Source organism: Trachurus trachurus (genome assembly GCF_905171665.1).
Source record: "Trachurus trachurus genome assembly, chromosome: 1".
Classification (NCBI taxonomy): domain Eukaryota; kingdom Metazoa; phylum Chordata; class Actinopteri; order Carangiformes; family Carangidae; genus Trachurus; species Trachurus trachurus.
The window spans coordinates 7,314,408-7,335,213 of record NC_139891.1 but is presented as its reverse complement, the minus strand read 5'-3'; the positions used below and the strand labels follow the sequence as shown (position 1 = coordinate 7,335,213).

The 20,806-nt window shown below is 43.5% G+C and overlaps 1 protein-coding gene across 2 annotated transcripts in view; it reads left to right on the top strand.

The window, feature by feature from the left end:
- The window catches only part of mxi1 (max interactor 1, dimerization protein), a 30,408-nt gene extending 19,007 nt beyond the window's left edge, over positions 1-11,401 (top strand). For both annotated transcript variants that reach the window (XM_083982052.1, XM_083982053.1), the window contains exons 4-6: positions 4,757-4,871; positions 6,209-6,407; positions 7,158-11,401. In XM_083982052.1, the coding sequence (XP_083838178.1) occupies positions 4,757-4,871; positions 6,209-6,407; positions 7,158-7,321 (478 nt within the window). In that variant the 3' untranslated portion in view covers positions 7,322-11,401. The remainder of the gene's footprint in view (positions 1-4,756; positions 4,872-6,208; positions 6,408-7,157) is intronic.
- The last annotated feature ends 9,405 nt before the right edge of the window (positions 11,402-20,806 follow it).

Below are 20,806 nucleotides of genomic sequence, written 5' to 3'. Positions count from 1 at the left end.
TAATCATAATGAAGTACAGGAAGAGGAAGTGATGGGATACGACATGCAATTTACAAACAAATTAAGATTTCCATGATGGTATCTCTTCTGTACATTTAGCTGTAGTGCAGCATTTGCGATGCCTGAATCACAAGAGCATATGTTTCCCCCTTTATGAATTCTAAAGTAGTGTTATGATGCTTCAAGGTCATTTCTGAACCAAGCCACCATTTTTTGAGACTTCACTGTATAGGAGATGCATAAAATCGCAAGCCGCCCATAAAACTGTTTTATAACGTGTTTACAAGCTGTAAACGTTTACTCCCATGAACCTGAGGGAGATCAGCAGCAGCAGCTTCAGATGTGGGTTTTCCTTTGAATAGACAGTTACGTTATACATCGATCTGTATTAAGGCTCGGGTTCACAGAAGCTCACCGCCTCATGGCCAGAAAGAGCGTGGGATTTCAAAAGCAGCTGTTTGCTAAGGTATACCCGGAAGGCAGCTAAACAAACAAGAGCGAAAATGAAAAATGCTATTATGTTCACACAATATATATACTGTATATATCCAGGAATCTCCCTCTGCTGAAAACAAGGAAAACACTGTTGTTTTTTGCCCGTGTTGTCTTATTATGAGTGAGGGATTTGATGTCCCTGCTGTGCGTGACAGTTCGGAGCACTGGTCCTGGTAGCAACTGGCCACGTGTTATGTAATCCGCCACAGATGGAGAGTTCCCCCATTCAGGCAACCTGCAGCCTCTCATGCCATTCATTAAACACCACAAATATAGATTAAAGACCAACAGCATATTACATAAAGAAATCTGTATTCATTTATCACTTGTCACTCATCTATTATCTTTCAACTGTTTTCCTCTGTTCTCACTATTCATTCACATTTCTCCGATTTTGTAGATCTAATTAGTCAGTTTTCCTTAAATGACGATCAAAAGTGTTTTCTTTCTTTTAGAAAAAGGACATGTCACCTGGTGCTGTAGCGTATTGTCATGGGCCTTTATCACTGTTGATGTTTTATAGACCAAACAATTGGTAATAATCTGAAGATTAAAATTCGGCTTTGGCCCTGATTTATTATTATTGTTTCATTGAATCCCTTCATATCTCATATTGATAATAGTATAGTATCAAAAATACACACTATTTTATAAGCCACCACTTGGCTAATGAAGCCATATCCTCTAGAACCTGTGGCTCTTACACATGCAGGCCTCGGGTTGGGAGCAGTTGAACCCCTGATGAAAACAATGACGTATCATCTCAGCTGCATTAACAGCAGCAGCCCCCCACTGACTCTGCCTGTCACTCTGTGATGCCACATCCTTTAACCAAGTTTACTTAACCTGTCTTTAGCCTGTGCAGCTGAGGACATGGAAGTTACAGGGTTACACAGTAAATCCGTAGCTGTTTATGTAACTGGCACCGGCCTTTTCTAAGAACTCAGGGAAAGAGTCGGCTCTGCTGCCGCTGGTCGCTGTGTTACGTGGCTGCGGGAGGGCAGAGGCAAAGAGAGATTCTGGCTGCAGCATGCAGGTATTTATGGTCACAAGCCACCACTCATATTGTAAGCTGCAAACGGCCAAAGCTCTTTGGCTGTGTGGGTCTACATGATAAACAAGCCTTTTCAGGGATTACTTGTCTTGGGGGCATCAGTAGTAGCTGTTAGTCTCTGACCTGTAACCCTTTTTAGTGAGATAGCAGTGCTGTTGGTGCAGGCATGACATGATAAACCTGTCTCTCTCTTCATCTATAGCTGGGAGACAACATACCGTTTTGTTTTTCCCACAAAATCCTTTATTCTGAAACACTTGCTACGAACGACAATTTCAGTTTTACTTTCCATCCCCAGTCAGTCAGTCAGTCCGGTGACGTGCCTGCGTGTTGCACAATAGCACACACTGTTCCTGCTCGGTCACTCCCTCTAATAGTTTTTTGGAGCTTCTTCTTCTTCTTTGCCCCGTGTAGTTATCAGACCGTTCCACAGCGGAGCGTGTCATGCACCCAGAGATTAAGACGAATGCCACGCAGGCGTCTCACACATGTCTGCCTATCAATAAGAGGCACAGCGAGGGTGTTTGAACGCTGCCAACCAATAGCTTATGTCGCTATAAAAGGAGAACAGGCAGTACATAAGGCAGCTGTTAAAAGGACTGAATCAGGGCTCTAAGTGTTTGCAAGAGGTGACTGTGGTGGCAGACTACTTCTTCCTCCCCCTCATCATCATCATCATCACATGAGTGTAGAGTGGTGTTTTCACTTCACACCGACTTAGTGAAAAGTGGTAGTTCAGCAGGCCGACGAGTGACGCCTCACACACCACACTCACTAATAGAGGCCTCGGCACCGACGGGCGCCATGATGGGATATTTTCGGTCGAAGGCTCTGTCAGAAATGCGTTGATATACTCCGTGCACTGGGTCGGCACACACCGCCGCTTCCTCCCTTCCTCCGCACGTTCATCATGGCAGCGGGGCAGGACGGAGGACGGAGGAGGGAGACGGGAGAAGAAGAACAGGAGTGGAGGTTATCTGAGGTCGTCTGCCGAGGTGGTGGTCGCTGTAATCTGGACGGGAGTAAAGGAGAAAACCATCTTGGTCTCCGGTGGCGTCTGGAGTTTGTTAACTGGATGCCAGACAGACACACACATACACACACAGGCCCATACATGACCAGTGTGTCCCGCACTGCACTGCACTCTCTCGCAGCCTCCCTCATTATAGGCAACCCAGGTCCCTGTGTGTGTGTGTGTGTGTGTTGTTTGTACTTGTGACAGAAAAGTACGTGTAAACAGCACGTTCTTAAAGTCCACGGAAGTTTCTAAAAGTAAAAAATGGGACGTTCTTGAACAAGTATGTGTTTGTTCCTCCTGTAATTTGAAATTATATTTGTCAGCTTCAGCTACAGCTGCACGATAAATAATTTATTGGCGTATCGGCGCCGTTGAAACAACCCAGCGTACACAGCCACCTTAATGTGGAAATTGCTGTAGTAAACATGGCTAACTGCTGTAAAAAAGAAAAAAAAAAAAAAAAAAAAAAGCGTGCTTAATGCCTTGTTTCCTCATAACTAGGTAATAATCTTAATCACAGTGTTGAACATAACAGGCAATATTGTCTGTTAATCCTTCATGCTAATATTCAGCCATGTTGTCCTGTCTTGTCTCGCAGGTGGAGCTGCCTGCTCTCCCCCCAGGCTGCTGTGAAAGAGTACAATGTGATTAATTGCCAGCTGATATCTGCTGTGTGTGTGTGTCTGTGTGTGTGTGTTCGGTGGTGTTGAGATGAGACAAACACAGAAAGACCTTTCACAGATAAGAAGCAAAGGTGGGCCCTGCTCTCTGCCATGAATAGAACTGATTACCCAGACTGATGCCCTGAGCCAGACTGATAGTCATCATGCAAACTCCAAAAATGAAAGCGTGTGTGTGTGAGTGTGCGGCTGTGCACGCGCGCTTATATATGTGTGTGTGTGTGTGTGTGTGTGTGCGTGTGTGTCTTGTGACTTGCAAACTTTTAGCACCACAGACTGAATCGGGGCCACCTCCTCCTCCTCCTCCTCCTCCTCCTCCTCCTCTTCTCACCAGACACGCAGCACTCGTCTTGTTGGCGTACACACTTGCGCATACTGTACTGGTGTAATGGCTCGCTCTTCTCTCGTGCTCTTATCAGCACCATCCATGCATAACTTAACCTCCATACACACACACACACACACACAGACAGACAGATATACTCTAGCGAGCGCTCACATGTCTCCACCAGTCTTAAAGCAGCAGAGCGTATCAAAGGGAGCAGTCTAGCCCCGTGAAAGCCGGCGTGGTGAATTCCTGCTCTGGTCCCCCCTGGGTCCGTCTCCTTGGGGCTGCCACACACAGATAGTTCCTGAGCACCGGGGTCGCTCCGCCGAGTTCACTGACTCTTAATGTCTCTCGGCCCGTGCGTTCCCTGCAGGGTAGCTGAAAGGGCAGCTCCTGCTAATGGAGCGCTGATTGTGTTATAGCCACAGTTATCTCTCTTTACCTCTCGACTCGGGGGCCATTAGCAGGATAGATAGTACACGGGGCCCGTGTCCAGTAACAGAATAAGGGACTGTCAGGATGATGGAGCGTACGAGCCGAGCAGGATCCAGGAAATACCGTTGCAGCCCCCCACCACCCTGCTCGGCTGAAACTTGTTTGTAACGTAGGTGAGGATCCGGGAGGATAATGTATCGTCTCGAGGCTTACAACCAAACCTGAATCATATGTAACCTGCTGTGTTGTTAAAGTATAAGCCGGGATTTACAATACATGAGCTGGGTCTGCGGTGCCTCGGATTTTCAGGAAGTAATAGCGGTTTGTGTGAATGAGCCGACACCACAAGGTGACAGGATGCTGCCTCACGTTCTGTGAACCACAGGAGAAATACACAAATACATGCTCTCGTGTAAATCTGTCGCTTTTACTTGAAGAAGTAGGTTTACAGATATATATTGCTTCATATCTGTTGTTATCCAAAAATAATAGAGGAATATTCAAAATGATGGTGTAAGGAGAGAGGAAAAGTGAGTTGTATGATCATAGTTAAACACTGTTTTCGGATGTGATCCTTCTCATGTTTGATATCAGGCTGGAGTTCAACCAGGAAACCAGACTGTTCTGGTTAATAATCACGAGTAGGCCAAGACCGGTGGGGAAAAGTGTGACGAACCCAGATCTCTGCCCTGCTGTCCACTGTGATTTATCTCATCATCATGTTCCTCTCTGTGTCTCCTGTGCAGACGAGCTCACCTGCGGCTGTGTCTGGAGCGGTTGAAGGCCCTCATCCCCTTGGGACCCGACTGCAATCGCCACACCACCCTGGGCCTGCTCAACAAAGCCAAAGCACACATAAAGGTAAAAGGACGCATCCAACACATTTGGAACACAGGCACCGTCAGAACGGTAGCGACACGTTGATGCAACTGCCCAAACATCTGCTTAGAGTTATTTTCTTCTAACCCTCTGCTGCCAGATACGACCGCCTGCCGCTGGCATCGGTGTTAACGTGTAGTTTATCACTGTTGCTGCCGAGGAGATCCATGCAGTTATCAACTGAGTGTGTGTGTGTGTGAGTGTGTGTGTGGATTTTTATTGCAGCTTTGTTTTCAGCCGTTTTCATCACAACACTGATAAGAATCATTTTTAGCTTATGAACATATAAGAATACATTTAATAACACCTGTAGTTGTTTTATGCCTCTGTATTGGAAGGATTTGGTTTTTCCTGCTGAGGTGGAGCTGAGTGCATCCATAAATAAATCAGTTCCTAATAGTTTGACGAATACATGTATGATTATAATACATTATAGATAGGAATTGGAGTCAAGTTTGAACCGGCGTTCAGCTGGTGGCAGCCTTGTGGAGTGTGTAACACGTTAGGACAACCAGCTTCACGCCTTCCCATCCACTTTAAAAACAGGCATGTGACCGGCTGAGATTTAGCAGCCTGCATGTGAAAAGTCCTGTGTAGCGTGCATCACGTAACAGAGGAGGGAGGGAGGGGGGGGGGGCTGCATAAAGCCCATATTGTTGTCGTGGTCTCCCTCCCTCCTCCCCCCCCCCCTTACTACTGCCACCACTCTGCACTTCTGCTGCTGTCAACTTGAGTCTCTTCAGCGCTTATTGATGGCCTATTGTTTTGGTCCGTCGCCGGGAGTCACGCTCGTCACTGTCGGCAAACCGTGACGCGAGACTACAAGGTCAGAGAGCACAACGCGGCTGTATCGGTCCCTGCCACGGCCCTCCTCGCTTACATTGTAATGGCACCAGAAGTAAACGGAGGCAGCAAGTAAAGAAAGCCAACACGGTGTAAACAAGGCAGGTGAGGAAAATCGTGTAGGACTTTTAGAGCCAGCAGCAGAAAGACCTGAGGGGAGACGGTGGCTTTTAACAGTGGCTACGTGTTCAAAGGCTGTTGAGGAGTGTTTGTATTATGACAGACTTTTATATACCAGAGGAATTTCCCTTTCAGACAAACAACATCCATCTATTCAATATGTCTGCATTCTTGCGTCAGGCGTTCCTCCTTCTCTCAATGCTGCTCTGCTCCATCTCCTCTTACATTGTCTCACCCTTTTCTCCTCCTCTCCTCTCCTCTCACATGCATTTATCTACAGATTCCTGTCTGACCCTGGTTTCTGGGACACATAATTAACCTTTTCGCTGTCTCCCCCTTCTCTCGCCACCTGTCAGAAACTTGAAGAGGCGGACAGGAAGAGCCAGTACCAGCTGGAGTCTCTGGAGCGTGAGCAGAGGCACCTCCAGCGCCAGTTGGAGCTGCTGGGGGGAGGCAGCAGTGCTGCAGCCCAGAGCAGCCCAGGAGAGGGAGAGAGGATACGCATGGACAGCGTGGGCTCCACCCTCTGCTCCGACCGCTCCGACTCTGACCAAGGTGAGAGAGGCCGCAGTCTGTCAACACCACTTTTAATTTGGCAACTACAAGGCCATCGAGACCCTCGAGCTGCTCTCAGGTTAATTTTACAACAATGCGGTTGTACTGGTCAGAGTGGAAGAGCAGAGTGAAGTGAAGTGGATAATCAATGCAGATTTCCCAACTAGAGGTTTAAAAAAACAAGTAAACTTTAGTTAACAGAAACAACCAAAGTGCACATACTGAAGAGTTAGTGTTGAAATGAGTCACACTCAGTGATTTTAAATGGATCCATATTTATTTGACATAGAGATCAACACATACTTGAGCATTTTAGAGTCATCATGTTTCACAAATGCCATCTGACCTATTTTATATTCTATCGCTAAAGCAATAACTTTACTGATAATCTGTATTTTACTATCAAAACCAAGAGAAAATGATCTGACATGTGTTGCTGGAGCCAAAGCCTGATCTTATCTCCCCTTATCTTACTGTATCTTTTATGTCTGTGTTGCACGTTTTTAAAACATTTTTATCTCCGGCAGCAACAAAACCAGCCTGGAAATTCCACAGACAGGTTGTGAGGATGAGAGATGGTCAAAGAGATGACCGGTGTATTATTGGTTTCTATCTGTTCACAGGATTCAGTGACATGAAGAAAAGTATATAGATGATCCTGACACTAGTCCACTGTTAGAAACATACTGCTTCTCAGTAGTCACAGTCTGTTCTTCTCTTCTCCCCCCCCCCCCTTGTTCTGGGCTGCAGAGGAGATCGAGGTGGACGTGGAAAGCACGGAGTTCTCCCATGGAGAGCTGGACAGTGTGAGCACGGCCAGCACCAGCGACCTGGACGACCACAGCAGCCTGCAGAGCATGGCCAGCGACGAGGGCTACTCCTCCTGCAGTGTCAAACTTGCCTTCTCCTCCTAGAGCCCCCCACATCTCCAGCACCACCACCACCACCACCACCTGCCCGCCAAAGCCCGCCGGCCCCTCCCATCTGTTTCTCCATCCAGCCATGCCTACACACAGACACCCAGTCGCCTCAGACGACGGCCCGGCCCCCAGCTACCGGCGTTTCCCCTGGCTCCGAGCAGCTCCGCCCTGCTGCTCCTAGTCCTAGTCCTCCCCTTCCTCACCCGCCCCCCTGTACTGACACCAGGGACCCAAACACATTGACACAGTGATATGAGACTGCCACTTGGTTTTCAATCATTTAAATTTTTAAACCCCACCCCAGTTGAATTGAATGATTGATTTTACGTCTTTTATTTCCTCAAACCACAAAATGTCTGAATTTTTTTAAAGAAAACGAAAAATTCACAATCCCTGATTTGATCCAAAATGCACTTAAAATTCATGTGATATTGAAATAATTTAGAGTTTCTGTTGGGTTCTCCCTCCTGTGGGTGCGTGTGTGTATGTTGAGCTGATCCTGCGTATCCCAACTCAATGTTGTGGTGTTGGGCCTGGATAAACGGGAATACATCCGATCTGGACTTTAACGAACACTGTGGGTGAACTTTGAATATCAGCACAGCTTGGTTCCTGACGAACATCCCTCCAGCCCTGAATTTAATCCTTTTCCTTCTTTTTTTTTTTTTTTTCATTACCTCTGCTCAACACTTGCAGAAGCTTGGACACTCGAATTGGTGCTATTGTGAAACAAACCAACAGGGAAGCAGATCAGATCCACCACCACTAAGCTTTTAAAGCAAACAAAGTGTGTCTGCCGTGATTGTTTCCAACCAAGCATGGAGGAAAACAACCACAAAAAAAACATGGAGGAAGGAAAAAAAAAAAAAAAAACATTCCTGTTGAATGTGGGTGCTCAGTGAATTTTCAAAGAGTGGAAATTGTAACTTTGTGTGTGTGTTTTTGTTTTTCCCCTCGACAAGCAGCTACAACAAGCCATCCTGCACTTGCCTACTTTACAGCTGTCCATAGAAACGGCACAAACCAAGAAGTAAAATAAAGAAAGAAAGAAAGAAAAAAGAAAACCCAAAAAAAGCAAACAACAGCGACAAGGAAAAAGTCCAAACAACTACAACAACAAATTTTGGAATAGATGTCCATCCTTTTTCCAGCAGTAACAAGCAATAACTCTTGTAGTTGTTTTAGTCTTTTGTCAGTTTGAACTCCTTCCCCCTTTTTTGTTTTCTTTTCTCCCTAAAGTGTGTGACCGTCCAAACAAGCTAATTTTTCTTCTTTTTTCTTTTCTTTTTTTTTGTACATACAAATAGCTTAATAAATTACACTTTAAAAAGGAGTTTAAAAAAAAAAAAGGTAGAGCTCATGGATAGAACTATTGCCTCTGTTGCTGTTTGACCTGTGTTTATTGTGCATTTTAAAATTGAATTCTTTGGAAAGATTTTGTCCTCTTCAGAGTGGCAGTGGATGTGGCATGGATACCATTTGATTTTATTCAGTTTTGTTAAAGGAAACGCTCGAACGTCGAAGAAAAGAAAAGTTCTTCTTCAACGTGATAAAAAAAAAAGAGAGAGTAACTTCCTGAAAAAAAGCGACTTACTAGGACTTCTGTTGGAGAATGCTGAGTTTGTGTGACACTCTTAATTTATTAGACTTTTTTCCCCCCTTCTCTCTATTTTGTAATGTTCACGATTAGGGGACAAAAAAAAACGCTGCACACGGCATTCCACTGGCGGTCAGGTGATGTGTGGCGCAAACGTCTGAAGTGTGGGCAGAAGAAAACGGGTTGTATGATGTCACTGTTCGCCATCCCAGCTCCACTGGTGTTAAGGATTGCACTTCAACCACACTTCTGTTTTATTATTGTTTCTTTCTCTTCCCCACTGTCATCAGCTCTCATGACTCCTTTTTGAGTGTGACAGAAAAAAAAAAGCACCGCCCTTTTGAATATTTATTTTTCGATCCCTCAAAGAACACAACCAGTGGGGAAAAAAAGAGGTTAACTTATTTTGGTTCTGTCTTATTTTACTCCTCGATGCTTATTCCTCATTCCTTATTTTAAGAATTGTATATTTTATGGGTTATTGTTATTATTATTATTATTTTTGCTTATTTTTTTTGGGAGGGGGGGAGGTTGGGGTGCGGGTGGGAGGGAGGGAGGGAATAAGAAAAAAATGTAGCTGTTTTGTTTTTCGTTTTTTCTGATGTTTTATTCAATGGACACTTGAAATGTAATTGGCCCCTAAGCTGCTCCTAGTGCTGAGCCTCGCCTGTTTAGAGTCACCAGCCTTGTCCGGAGCTGCCCCCCCCCCCCCCCACACCTCTTACACTCTCTGCCTGCAATGATGCATTTGTATCTAGTCTGGTGGGACGGGCTGATAGAGGCTGGAGCTGGTTGGACCGGTCCGCTGGTAGAAGCCCGTCCCGGGGAGTTTGGGTCTGAGCTGAGGGGGGGGGGTTCCTCTGCACAAGGCTCACTGATAGCCAAGACTTTACTGGCAAATATTGAGCCAGCTACTACACAATAAAAGGGGTCTAAAACTCCACTTTCCTCCTTTAGGAGGATTGTAGTCTCTATTAGACTCGTGTTTTAGTTGACAAAATGTGTCTTACATTTACAAGGCCTCTGACTGAGGATTTAAAGAGAAAAATAAACCAAGAAGAACAAATCCTTTGGTTTCTCTGAAGGACATCATTAAGGTGTAGAGTTTGACACGTCAGCTCTCTGCGGAGCTCCGTTGAGGTAGTTGGACTTGGCACTGAATCAGAAAGTCACCACGTCTGGTGCTTGATTATTTAAAAAAAAAAAAAAAAAAAAAACTAATGCCAAAACCACCTCGAAACACCTCAGTGTCCTCTCTCTCTTTCTCTTGCTCTCTCTGTCTCTCTCTCTCTCTCTTTCTCTCTCTCTGAGGGACAGTTTACATTTATTCTGCCCTCGTTTAAGTTATTAACCTTCATCTTCTCTTTGTTTCTGTTTTTTTTCTTCTTCATATGTCGGTTTTATGAACCTGCACTGCTGACAGGAAAAAGGTCCCCATGCCTGACAACTGAATTTTCACTCCTTGTGCAGAGCTGGATCAGACACTTGTGTTTTAAAAACTGCGTAGAGTACAAAAATATTTTTACTACATTGGGACAAATCTGACAGTGTTGGGTCTGTTGTTTATCAAAAAAGAAATGTGAGAAAAGTGTCTGGCACTCATTGTGTTGTCTCCTGGGGCAAACTATTCCGATCTTATATCCCAAAACGGGATAAAACAAACTACAAGAACTGATTCAACTAAAGCCAGGCCTGTCCTCTCTCATGTGAGTGTGTGTTTGAGTGAGTGTGTGAGTGTGTGAGTGAGTGAGCGTGTGTTTGTTGTTACTAAGGCTGAGCTTTGGAAAGGAACCTGGTCCATGATCACTCTGCACTGATCTCACTTCTCCACCTGCTCCTCGGTACATATCAGACTCCTGCAGTCTGTCTAAGGAGACGAGTCAGTCCAGTGTGAGCTACACTAACTGGCTGTAAAGGCTCTGTCTCATAACCTGCAGGTATAATTTAGCATTGAAAGCTAAAGGATATGTTAAGAGGTCCAAGTGCAGACTGGTCTAGGATCAGCCCAGGTTATTTGGGAGGTGTAATAAGTAGTTTCTGGCTATGCTGCAAATTCAAAACAATAGCATATCTTCATAAACTGGTGATCACAAAGCTATATTTTTACCTCTGTGTTTAAGGTCGGGTGTAGGTGTAGACATGCAGTCCAGGCTCTGGGATCAACTTTCCAGGAGTGTTGAGAATCAGTTTTGCAGCTTGGCCAGAAGTGTATATACCAGCACCGGTAAAGTGGAAGTCGCAGTGTCTTTTGTAAACCACTCTCCATTCTGGTGTCGGTCTCTCAGGAGGTTGACTTTGAGCAAACGGGTCCATGAGGTCAAGATAGTCCAATCAAACGAGCAGTCCCCCGCGTATAGGGAGTCCTCCTGTTGTTCTGAACCTGTGGCCATCCTTTGTAAAACATGCACTCTGATGATGATGATGATTCAAGCCGTGTAAGTTGAAGATGCAATACTTACAATAAAAACACTGAGATTTTCAAACCTGAATGACTAAACTGGTCTGTTTATACCTCGTGACTTATCAGTGCCGAATGCACTGCAAAAGCATTGACTCATGCTGATGTATCCAAAAATACTTTTAAGGTCAGGACTTTACACTGTTCTACACACTTTTTTTTATCCACACAAATCCTACTGACCACAGCTACAAATAGCACCATGTCACACACACACAGCATTTCCTTTGCCTTACTTGTGTCCTCTCTTCATTCTGCAAGAATTTCTCAGAAGCCAAATTTCTAATCAATCATAGGACAGCCGTCTCTACCTGAGGGTCTGTTGTGCTTTCATATTAGTGACAATAGTGGCATAACCAATCGACACTAACTCTAAAAGTCTTCAGTTAGAGTTTGACTGGACCAAGATTGTGTCATTTTGATCCAAATCCTAAAGTAGTGATAGACAGTATAGTAGTTTTACGTAAGTAATGATGATATTTAGTAAAAGTAAAGGAAAATATAGGAGTATAAATGTGTATTTGCACTTGCACAACTGAACGTTAACCATTATCATCTCTTATTTTGAAATAAAACATCTTATTTTGAAGGTTGACCATCACAGCCCCTGCGTGTCTGAGGGTCTTGACGTAGCGGTGCCTCATTACACTGTAATACTTTCATCATGTCACCAACCTATTTATCAAACTGAAGCTGTCACATTTGTCACAACAGTGTCAGCAGCACGTTACCCCTGACTCCAGCAGTCTACATGTGCTGGTAATCTGTGGAAGATCACATGATGTCTGCGTGATCAAAGGAGACTTTTTTTTTCTTTCGTTCTCCAACAGACCACATGAGTTTCCACCACATCTAATATTCCTCTCAAGTGGTCACAGCTCGTGAAAGAGGCTCCAATCTACCCGAGTTGTACAAAACCACCATGTTCCACCGCAGCGAGAGGCGCCATGATAATGAAGATGCTTCTCCCACGCTGTAACTACAGATAATCTGACTTTGGTTAAAACTCCACATCAACTGTCACTGTACATTTCAGCCCCTACAAGCATTGGCTTTGTCTGTCTGTTGCAAACACAGGCAGTAAAATACAATATGGGTTTTCTTTTTTTTTCTTTTTTTTTTTTATTGAACATTTAAGCACACATGACAGGACAGTTACACTGACAGTTAGACATGTATAATTTGTGTTTTCAGATTCACTCTGAGTAGAATAAAGAGTTGAAAGAAATGAATTCAGAAACACATGACCAGTATCAGCTCACGTCATCTCAGCAAAGCATTGGTCTCAGTTACACTCTGAACTTAAGGAAATTATATTCATGTTTTTTTGACAAAGCTACATTTTCATAGCAGCATCATGTAACATGATTATGCACGTTGTCTATAGGTGATGAGCGATGTATGTGTTTTTTGAGAGGCAGTGGATCATCAGTGTCCTAATCAACACTGTTCAGCTTTAGCATGCTGAATTTAGATCTGTAATTAGAACACTATTATTTTTCTAATATATAAAATTCAATAAACAGACTGTTTAAAAAAAAAAAAATACTGTTCAGCTTCAACTACATGCAGCAGGAATACTGAAACAAACAACCACTGGGATGACAGTCAACCTCACATGCTCTGTGCAGGCTGGTTACGTGTCATATTCAGTGAATTGCTGCCTCCCAGAGGACAAAAACATACAGTGGGTTCTGTTGAGCAGTAGATTATAGATCACTGATCATATTCAGCACAAAAATTAAAAAAAATAATGCAGTTTCTCAGTGTAATTCTACCGTGTGCAAATATAAATGGTTCATGTTGATAGAGGACATGATTAAAATAAAAGATGTCACACTTAATCTGCTGTTTCAATGTGGATGAACCATTAACTGCTTACAATTTGTTTTTAAACCAATCCGAAAGAAGAAAATCCAGCATTTATAGTGTAGAAAACACAATCACTGGGAAATAAAGACCTCTCCAGGGTGACATCACTACCTTCAAACCATATTACTGTAATGCAACAGAAAACGAACCACTAGGGGGCACGAGAGGCATAGAGATGCTCACTATCACCCACATAGCTGTGTCTGTTATTGTCTGTTGTGTGTCTCTACACTGTGATGGTGCTGGACGGAGCCAGTGGCATTTTAACTAGGTCAATATTCACATGCAGTTCATATTAACATCTGAGGTGGTCCCTTTATTTTATGCAAATTAGTGTGATGTCACAGACAAATTATTCTCTGTCATAAACAGTGTTGAGGAAGAAGAAAATTGGTAAAATTCAATTTCAGATGTTCAATTCTGAGTCAATTTATTTCATGGTCTTTAATGTGCACTGTGGCAGTGTGCAGCATATTGAGCATATTGAGAAAAGATAAGATGGTTTCATTTTCACTGACATCCTGTGTGCATGTTTGGTTTTGTTCTTTTTGCATGAGCAAGTCATTTTGGAAAGCAGCCACAATGAAAAATAGTGGGTTGGAGGAGTGATAAAACGACAACTGACCTTTTGTGTTTCAACTCATTTGTAACTGAGAGTTTGAGCTACGCAAAATACGCCTCTTAAGATAAAATGTATGTAACGTTGCCCTTTGTGAGCAGAATTTGACAAAGGAGAAGAACAAAATGTTGCAGAACTGTGAGGGCTGGTGTCAAACCTGCAGGGCTGACTCAGACTCATACAAAACCTCGTGAGTTTGTCCGCTCTTTCTTGTACCACTAGGCTGCACAAAAGCGCTGTGAATCATGGCTCCTGTGACGCCCACGTCAAAGAGCATGTGTCAGGGAAAGTTTAAAAAAAAAAAAACAGCAAGGCTATAAATGCTTGTGTTTTTTTTATATAAATAAAAACAGAAAATGAGACGTAACTGTATGAAATCCATTAATATGTTCGTCACTGGAGGTCCTGTATGAGAAGACAGTGAACGTCACTGAAAATGTGCCCAGACCTGAGTTAGCTGGAATTTCTTCATCTAAAAAGAAATCCAATGTTGTTGTTTTTTTTTCTTATGCAATTCAACCTCCTGCACATCAGAGGAATCCCAGTGAGCCCCGTCGTTTCAAAACCTACGCAGATGTTTCTGAGATGATACTGATCACGACTATCACAGTGATTCTACTTTCCTCAGAAAGAATGTGACACATCGTTTGGAGACTGAGCTTCTATTTTAAAATAAAATGTTTATAACTCAGCTTTGCCCTGAGATTCAGAAAGAAGAAAAATGTCAACAAGTCAGTAACCAGGCTCAAAATCATGAATATTATTTGCATATCTCTTCAACTTTTAAGTTTCTTCCATGTGTAGTTAAAAGATCATCACAACTCTTCATGGTAGATGTGACCACCTTTCATCAGCTTCACCATCTGACACATGAAGGTGTTCAACTGAGCTGACAGCAATGAGACAGTAGCAAGGCAGATTTAAGGGGGAATTGAAAAAATCGTGGTTACAGTGTAACAGTGCGTGCATTTATGAGTCAAAAATAGAAGTGTGGTTTTATTTGGCACCTTCATTAAGGTCAGCACCAGTAGTCCTTGATTTCTCTAGATGACCTTAAGTGTATGTTTTTCTACCACTTTGGACAAACCCTACCAAAATACTGACATTGCCTTTTCCTTCATGAGAGCTTAAATTAGAAGAAATGACAGGTGGCGGTTTTCGTGGGTCACACATGTCAGGTGTGCGTGGGAATTTCACACAGTCCCTGCTCTTCATTGACAAGTGGATTGCAAACAGAGAGAGACCTAATTAAAATGTTTCTGGCATGCTTTGGGTTTCCTGGACTGAGATCAGAGAGAGTGACTGTTGGCTGGCTCTGCAGCTTGTGAGGGATGTCACAGGAGGAGCTCTGCTCCGCTTTCACTCGCCTCATGACTCATACTCTGGACCTCATCTCCATATTGTAGTTGTTGTTGTTTATCAACCCCCTCCCTGACTTCCCGTGCAGAGAGGCAAAACCCAAGCAACCAATTACTGATGTGCAGCAAGTGGGAGCAAGAGGAGGTAAAAATGAAGCAGGGCAGTGGGGCTGACTGCGTGGATACGCGAGGGGTGATGAGTCATCGTCCCCACGGTGACTGGGGCCTCTGACATCACAGCAGCCTTATCAAAGGAGGAAAGCAATTCCTCACAAACGTCCTTCAGTGCTGATGGATGAGGGAGGAAGGGGCTCACAGCAAAACAAATGATGCTTCATGTCTCTCAAGAGACTGGCGGCTTGCAGTCAAGACCTGAGGTGTGTTGTAATTCTGAAAAGAGGAGGCAGGTGTGTGTGTGCGTGACGCTGTGTCCGTGTGCATCAGTGTGACAGACACTGAGGGTAATTGTAGTTGCAGGGAGAAGGGAGAAGGGCTGGTTTGGAGGCTGGTCAACACTGAGCCCTGACCAGGCTCATTACAAGCCCCCTCTCCCCTCTCCCCTCTCCCCTGTCTCTGTCTCTGTCTCTGTCTCTGTATCTCTCACTGGCTGCAGGCTTGTAGTCACGCTGTCAGGATGAGGAGAGCCGGTGGGATGGAAGGTCCCTCCCTCGCCTCACATTAGAGTCCAGTCTTGTCGGTCGTTGGCGAGCACAATGTGAAAAGCCTGGATGGAAATGTTGCACGTTATGACCTGTGAGTCATCCAGACGAGCAACAAGCCATCAAGAGCTTTCACACGAGCTTCTCTTTAGCAGCTCGTTTGGTGCTGTTGCCTTCAAGTAGCTAATCCAGCTGGAGGAGAAGAGGCTCTGACACATGGACAGGGTGTTTGAAAAGAAAAAAAATCCACAGTAGTTCAGCAGTAAAAAAAAAAAAAAAAAAGACCATTTCCACCATTTTCTTCACCTTGGGAGAAAATTGCATAGATATGTAGTGGCTGTGGCCTCTGGGGGCCATTTCACCACTCAGACAGCCAGAAACTCATTTGGAGAGCCATTCCAGCCTGTGTAGCAGACAGTCAGACAGTCACTTATAATGTTTCTGTCTGTCTCCTGCTGCATGAGCAACAAGCATCTTGCACAGAAATTACTGAATGTATAAATGTGACTTCTGCCATTTGAGCGTTCATTAGAGTGTTTGAGGAGCCGGCGAGCAGCTTAATAACACAACAACTGGTCCCAGTGTCCCATTTACTAAACTCCATAACCATACATCCCCTGTTCAGTGGGAGGAAAAGCAGAGGAGACAAGTGGACTGTTTGTGAGGCAAAGCTGTTGTTATACAAATCAAATCCATCTCCTTTAGGGAGATTAACAACATCTTAACCTTTATGAGTGTATACCTTTATTATGCCCATAGGGGAATATAACCCTTCAAGGTATTTATTATGAGATTAAATTTTACATGTATATGTGGGGTAGACATATACAGAGCAGCTTCTGTGTGAATACTCATGGTAATACTAAGTGGATCTCTGCAGCGATCCAGTGGGTAGGCCTAATTCAGAAACTGGCAGGCCGGCCGATCAAGCACACTTAGAAAAATACAAGTGACAGCTGTTTCCATGTTATCAGCGAAACCCATCTGAACCTCATTTAAAAGTGGGAATGTGGTTGCTGGAGATAATTAGATCACTCACCAATTTAATATCCCTGAAGAAATGATCATACATCACTTTCTGACACCAAGTCTTTCTTCATTATGGAGCTCCATACTTCATCAGCACCGAGACCTGTACAAGAGCGTCGGTATCCTCCTGTGCTCTGTTTTATTAGAGAACAGCCGACACTAGATTTCAACGCTCGAGAATGAAGATGCCTCGCATGCCTTCAACCGTGTGATCACACATTATTAACATGTTTCCAACTCACTCAAACAGTGTGAAGTTACTTTCATTATGTCAGCTATATGCCAGACGCCCCGGAAATTTCATTTTTGAAAAAGAGCGACAGAGAGGAGGTTGTTGTGTGGGGCGATGATGCTCTGTGTGTCATTTGTAGGAATTTGATTCGACATGTTTGTGAATCTCTGACAGATCACAGTGGAGACGGAGAGGATCTGCGGGTAGAGAGTGAAAGGGATGAAATGCACATGGTAAAGATATAAAGGCCACACACAGTGTTTCTGCATGCCCTGCTTCTGACGGGAAGCCCAATGTTTGTGTAAAGAGGCCACGTGTGTCATGTTGTTGAATAATTTTAACATTAGAATGTTAATTTTTTTTTCATAATTTTAACATTCTAATTATATTCAAAACATCAGTGGTGCTGTCAGCTCTTCTCTGTAACTCTGTGAGTTTTCAGCCACGGGACATTTTCAGAATTTCCAGGTTTTCTGGACATTTGCTGGAGACGAAGTCGTCCTGCTGGAACAGACCACCAGCCGGGCAGATCTGGCAGCGTTCTGAATCTTCAGGGAGTCATTTGGCACCTGATTCATTTTTTTAAATGACAAAATACATGGTTTGTCCAAAGTCGGATGTTCTGTTGAAAACAAACAGATTGGGCTGATAGCTGTTTTCCTTGTTAGGAGGATGGTCCTAATAAAATCTAGTTTCCAAGCCTCTGTTATTTCAATTAACATGTCGGTCACTCCTGAAAGACTTCAGCATAATCAAGTTATCATTGAATGAATGAATGAATTTATTTATTTTGGTATATACAGTATCAAGCAAGCTTATATAACCGAAAGGGTGTAGGTTGAAGCCAAAGCTTATATATACCCCTACCCCTTTTACCTTAAAAAATGATACGCATTAATACAAAAGGATCAGATAACAGACATTTGAAACTAATCCGTACACTTAAATTTCTGATCACAACAAAATAAAGAATAGTACACAGCGCATAACCCAAAATAGTACAAAATCTTTAAACTTAATTTTCCATATAGGCTACTGTAACGAGAAATTATGTTGTACAGCATAATTTAATATTTTCAGGACAATTATTCCAGATGTTAACCCCTCTAACAGAAAGACGGTGATTTTTTACAGTAGTTTGAGTCTTTGGTTTCTCAAATACTGTAATAGTGGTCTTCTCAGGTTATAACTGGAATCCTTCATTTTAAACAGATTCTGGATATCTTGAGGAAGAAGTTTATTGTTTGCTTTGTACACTGTTTGCATTGTAATGTAATCAACTAAGTCCCTGAATTTCAAAATGTTCAGGCGACTAAATAGTGGGTTGGTTGGCTCACGGGAAGGTTTATTACTGATGATTCTTATAGCCTTTTTTTGCAATAAAACTGCAAGAGCCCACTGGTTAGGGAGGTAAGATTCCAATTTTGCTCCAGATTAAAAGCTGAGGTGAAGTATCATGTGGGAGGAACTCAAGCTTTAAAAGCATCCAGACACATTTACAGTATCCTTTATAGTTGTTGTTTTTTTTATATCATCCATCTAGTCAAAGCCAATCCTTGACCAGCTGATATCTAGTGTGTGTGGGCTTCTGATGTAAAGGATTGCACAGCAGTGTGTCGAGGCCCCTCAGGTTACAGGAGACAATCGAGAGGTTCCTATGTGACTAACAAGCAGCGTTGGCTACCTTCCTGTTCCCCCTCACGCCTCGACAGATGGACAGCCGTGACGAATCTTGGTTAAGTAGGAAGGTCTTTGTCTGCTGACCCCCCTCTCCTCTCCTACCTCTGTTTTTTGCTGAGCACTTGTCTTTACATGTGACTGTTATTTAAAAAAAAAAAAAAAGGGAAGTTGAGCTTTGCTGAGGGAGATAAGTGTCTTTTCTGCGGCGCAGCGCCACACGTCTACACAGACGGAGAGGAAACAGCCACTGACACATGTAGGTGACACACACACTTCCGTTGCGCTGACTCGGTCACCATGTCACTTGCCACTGGACGAACACTCAAGGTTGGCTGTTTGTATTTTTTGCCATTACAGTGATGTAAACACAGAGTGACTGTCTTTTATTGTTTACTTGTCTTTCACCCTCCTCTTTTACCTCTCCATCCCTGCCACCGTTTCCCTGCATCTCTCTGTCTCTCTCTGTTTGGCATGATTCCCCCCTCTCTTCTGTGTGTCTTTCACATCTCTCTCCGTCTCTGTGTCCTGACGTGTGACTCAGTCACAGTCTGCCGCCTCTGGAGAGGTGACGGCTGCACAGCTTTTGGAAGAGGACCACAGGGATCCATCCTCCTTGTTTCATTTATCCTTGAATGTGTCTCCTCTCCTCCCATTGCCCCATCACTCTTTGTGCGCTCTGAGTGAATTGCTGACAGTGAAGCATTGCAGCAAGCAGAGGTTGTGAATGGGAAGGGCTGGGAAACTCTTCATTACGTATTATATAATTTTGCTCAAATAAATCAAAAGGATTTAGGGGGGAAACATGTCATTTCTTGTCTTATAAACCAGGCCATTGGTCTGGAAGCCAAGGATGATTGTTTTGTTTTCATTGTGTTCTGTAAATGAGGGGGCAGAAACATAAGGTGCAACTAATCACATTAATGCATTCATGTCAGAGTCCTATTGTGTATACAGCCTCATTGTCATGGCTTATACTGGGAAATTCAAATGGCATCATTAAGTCTGGCCTGTAGCGCACACAACAAGTCAAGGTGGAAAGGTGCATTGCCAAGAGGAGAGGCACATCCAAAGCCATATATTGCATTAATGAATCAAATGGTGGATGAAAGTGAATGCATTGCATTGGAACTTGTGGGTCACATTCACTTTAAAGTTGCTTTAATTAATAAAACTATTATCACTCTAAAACAGAGCGAAAAAGGAGATTGAATGCAGGAGTTACATTTGAGGTTGAATCAATAATGTTGCTATGTGACTACAGACTGTATGAATAAGGACCTGTTTGCTAACACTTTAGCTCACGCTTCTGTCAATATTTGGTTTTCAGCTTGTTCTGAACTTAAATGTATGAAAACTGTAGTTTATTTGCAGGAGGATGAACCACTCCTTTGAGCTATAATGTTGGTACCAATGAGCAGTTACAGATTGTAGCCTATTTGTGTTTTTTGTGTGTGCCTGGTCACTAACTTGTTTCAAAAAATACGATTGAGTTACATCCTATAATCTATGATCTACTGTAATATTCCCTTTACCCAGAGGTCTCTTCAGATACATCTCTGCCCTGCCTTTCTCTTGCGTCATCTCCTTTGTGTGTAACAGGGGATGTCACAGTCTCTATGATAACAGAAATCTAACTTCTTCTATGAGTGCTTCTGTCCGTACAGGCCTACATGGCATGTAGGAGTGGGACTGCTGAGGCGGAGGAAAGTCTGTGTTTTAAAGGGCATGGCAGGCAGAGAGGGCTGAGCCCGGAGCAGCAGCTGCCCCTGGACATGTCTCAGATGATGATCATCCACACTCGTGTTGTTGACTCAGAATTTAAGGGCTTGGCAGGTGATGTGTAAAACCACAAGCCCATTTTAGTATGAACAGCACTCTGTCAAGTACATTATATCACATAGCTCCATCACAAAAGACCACAGAGGATATAAGCCTATTCTATGTGTGTATGTATGTATAATGATTTGGATGTAGA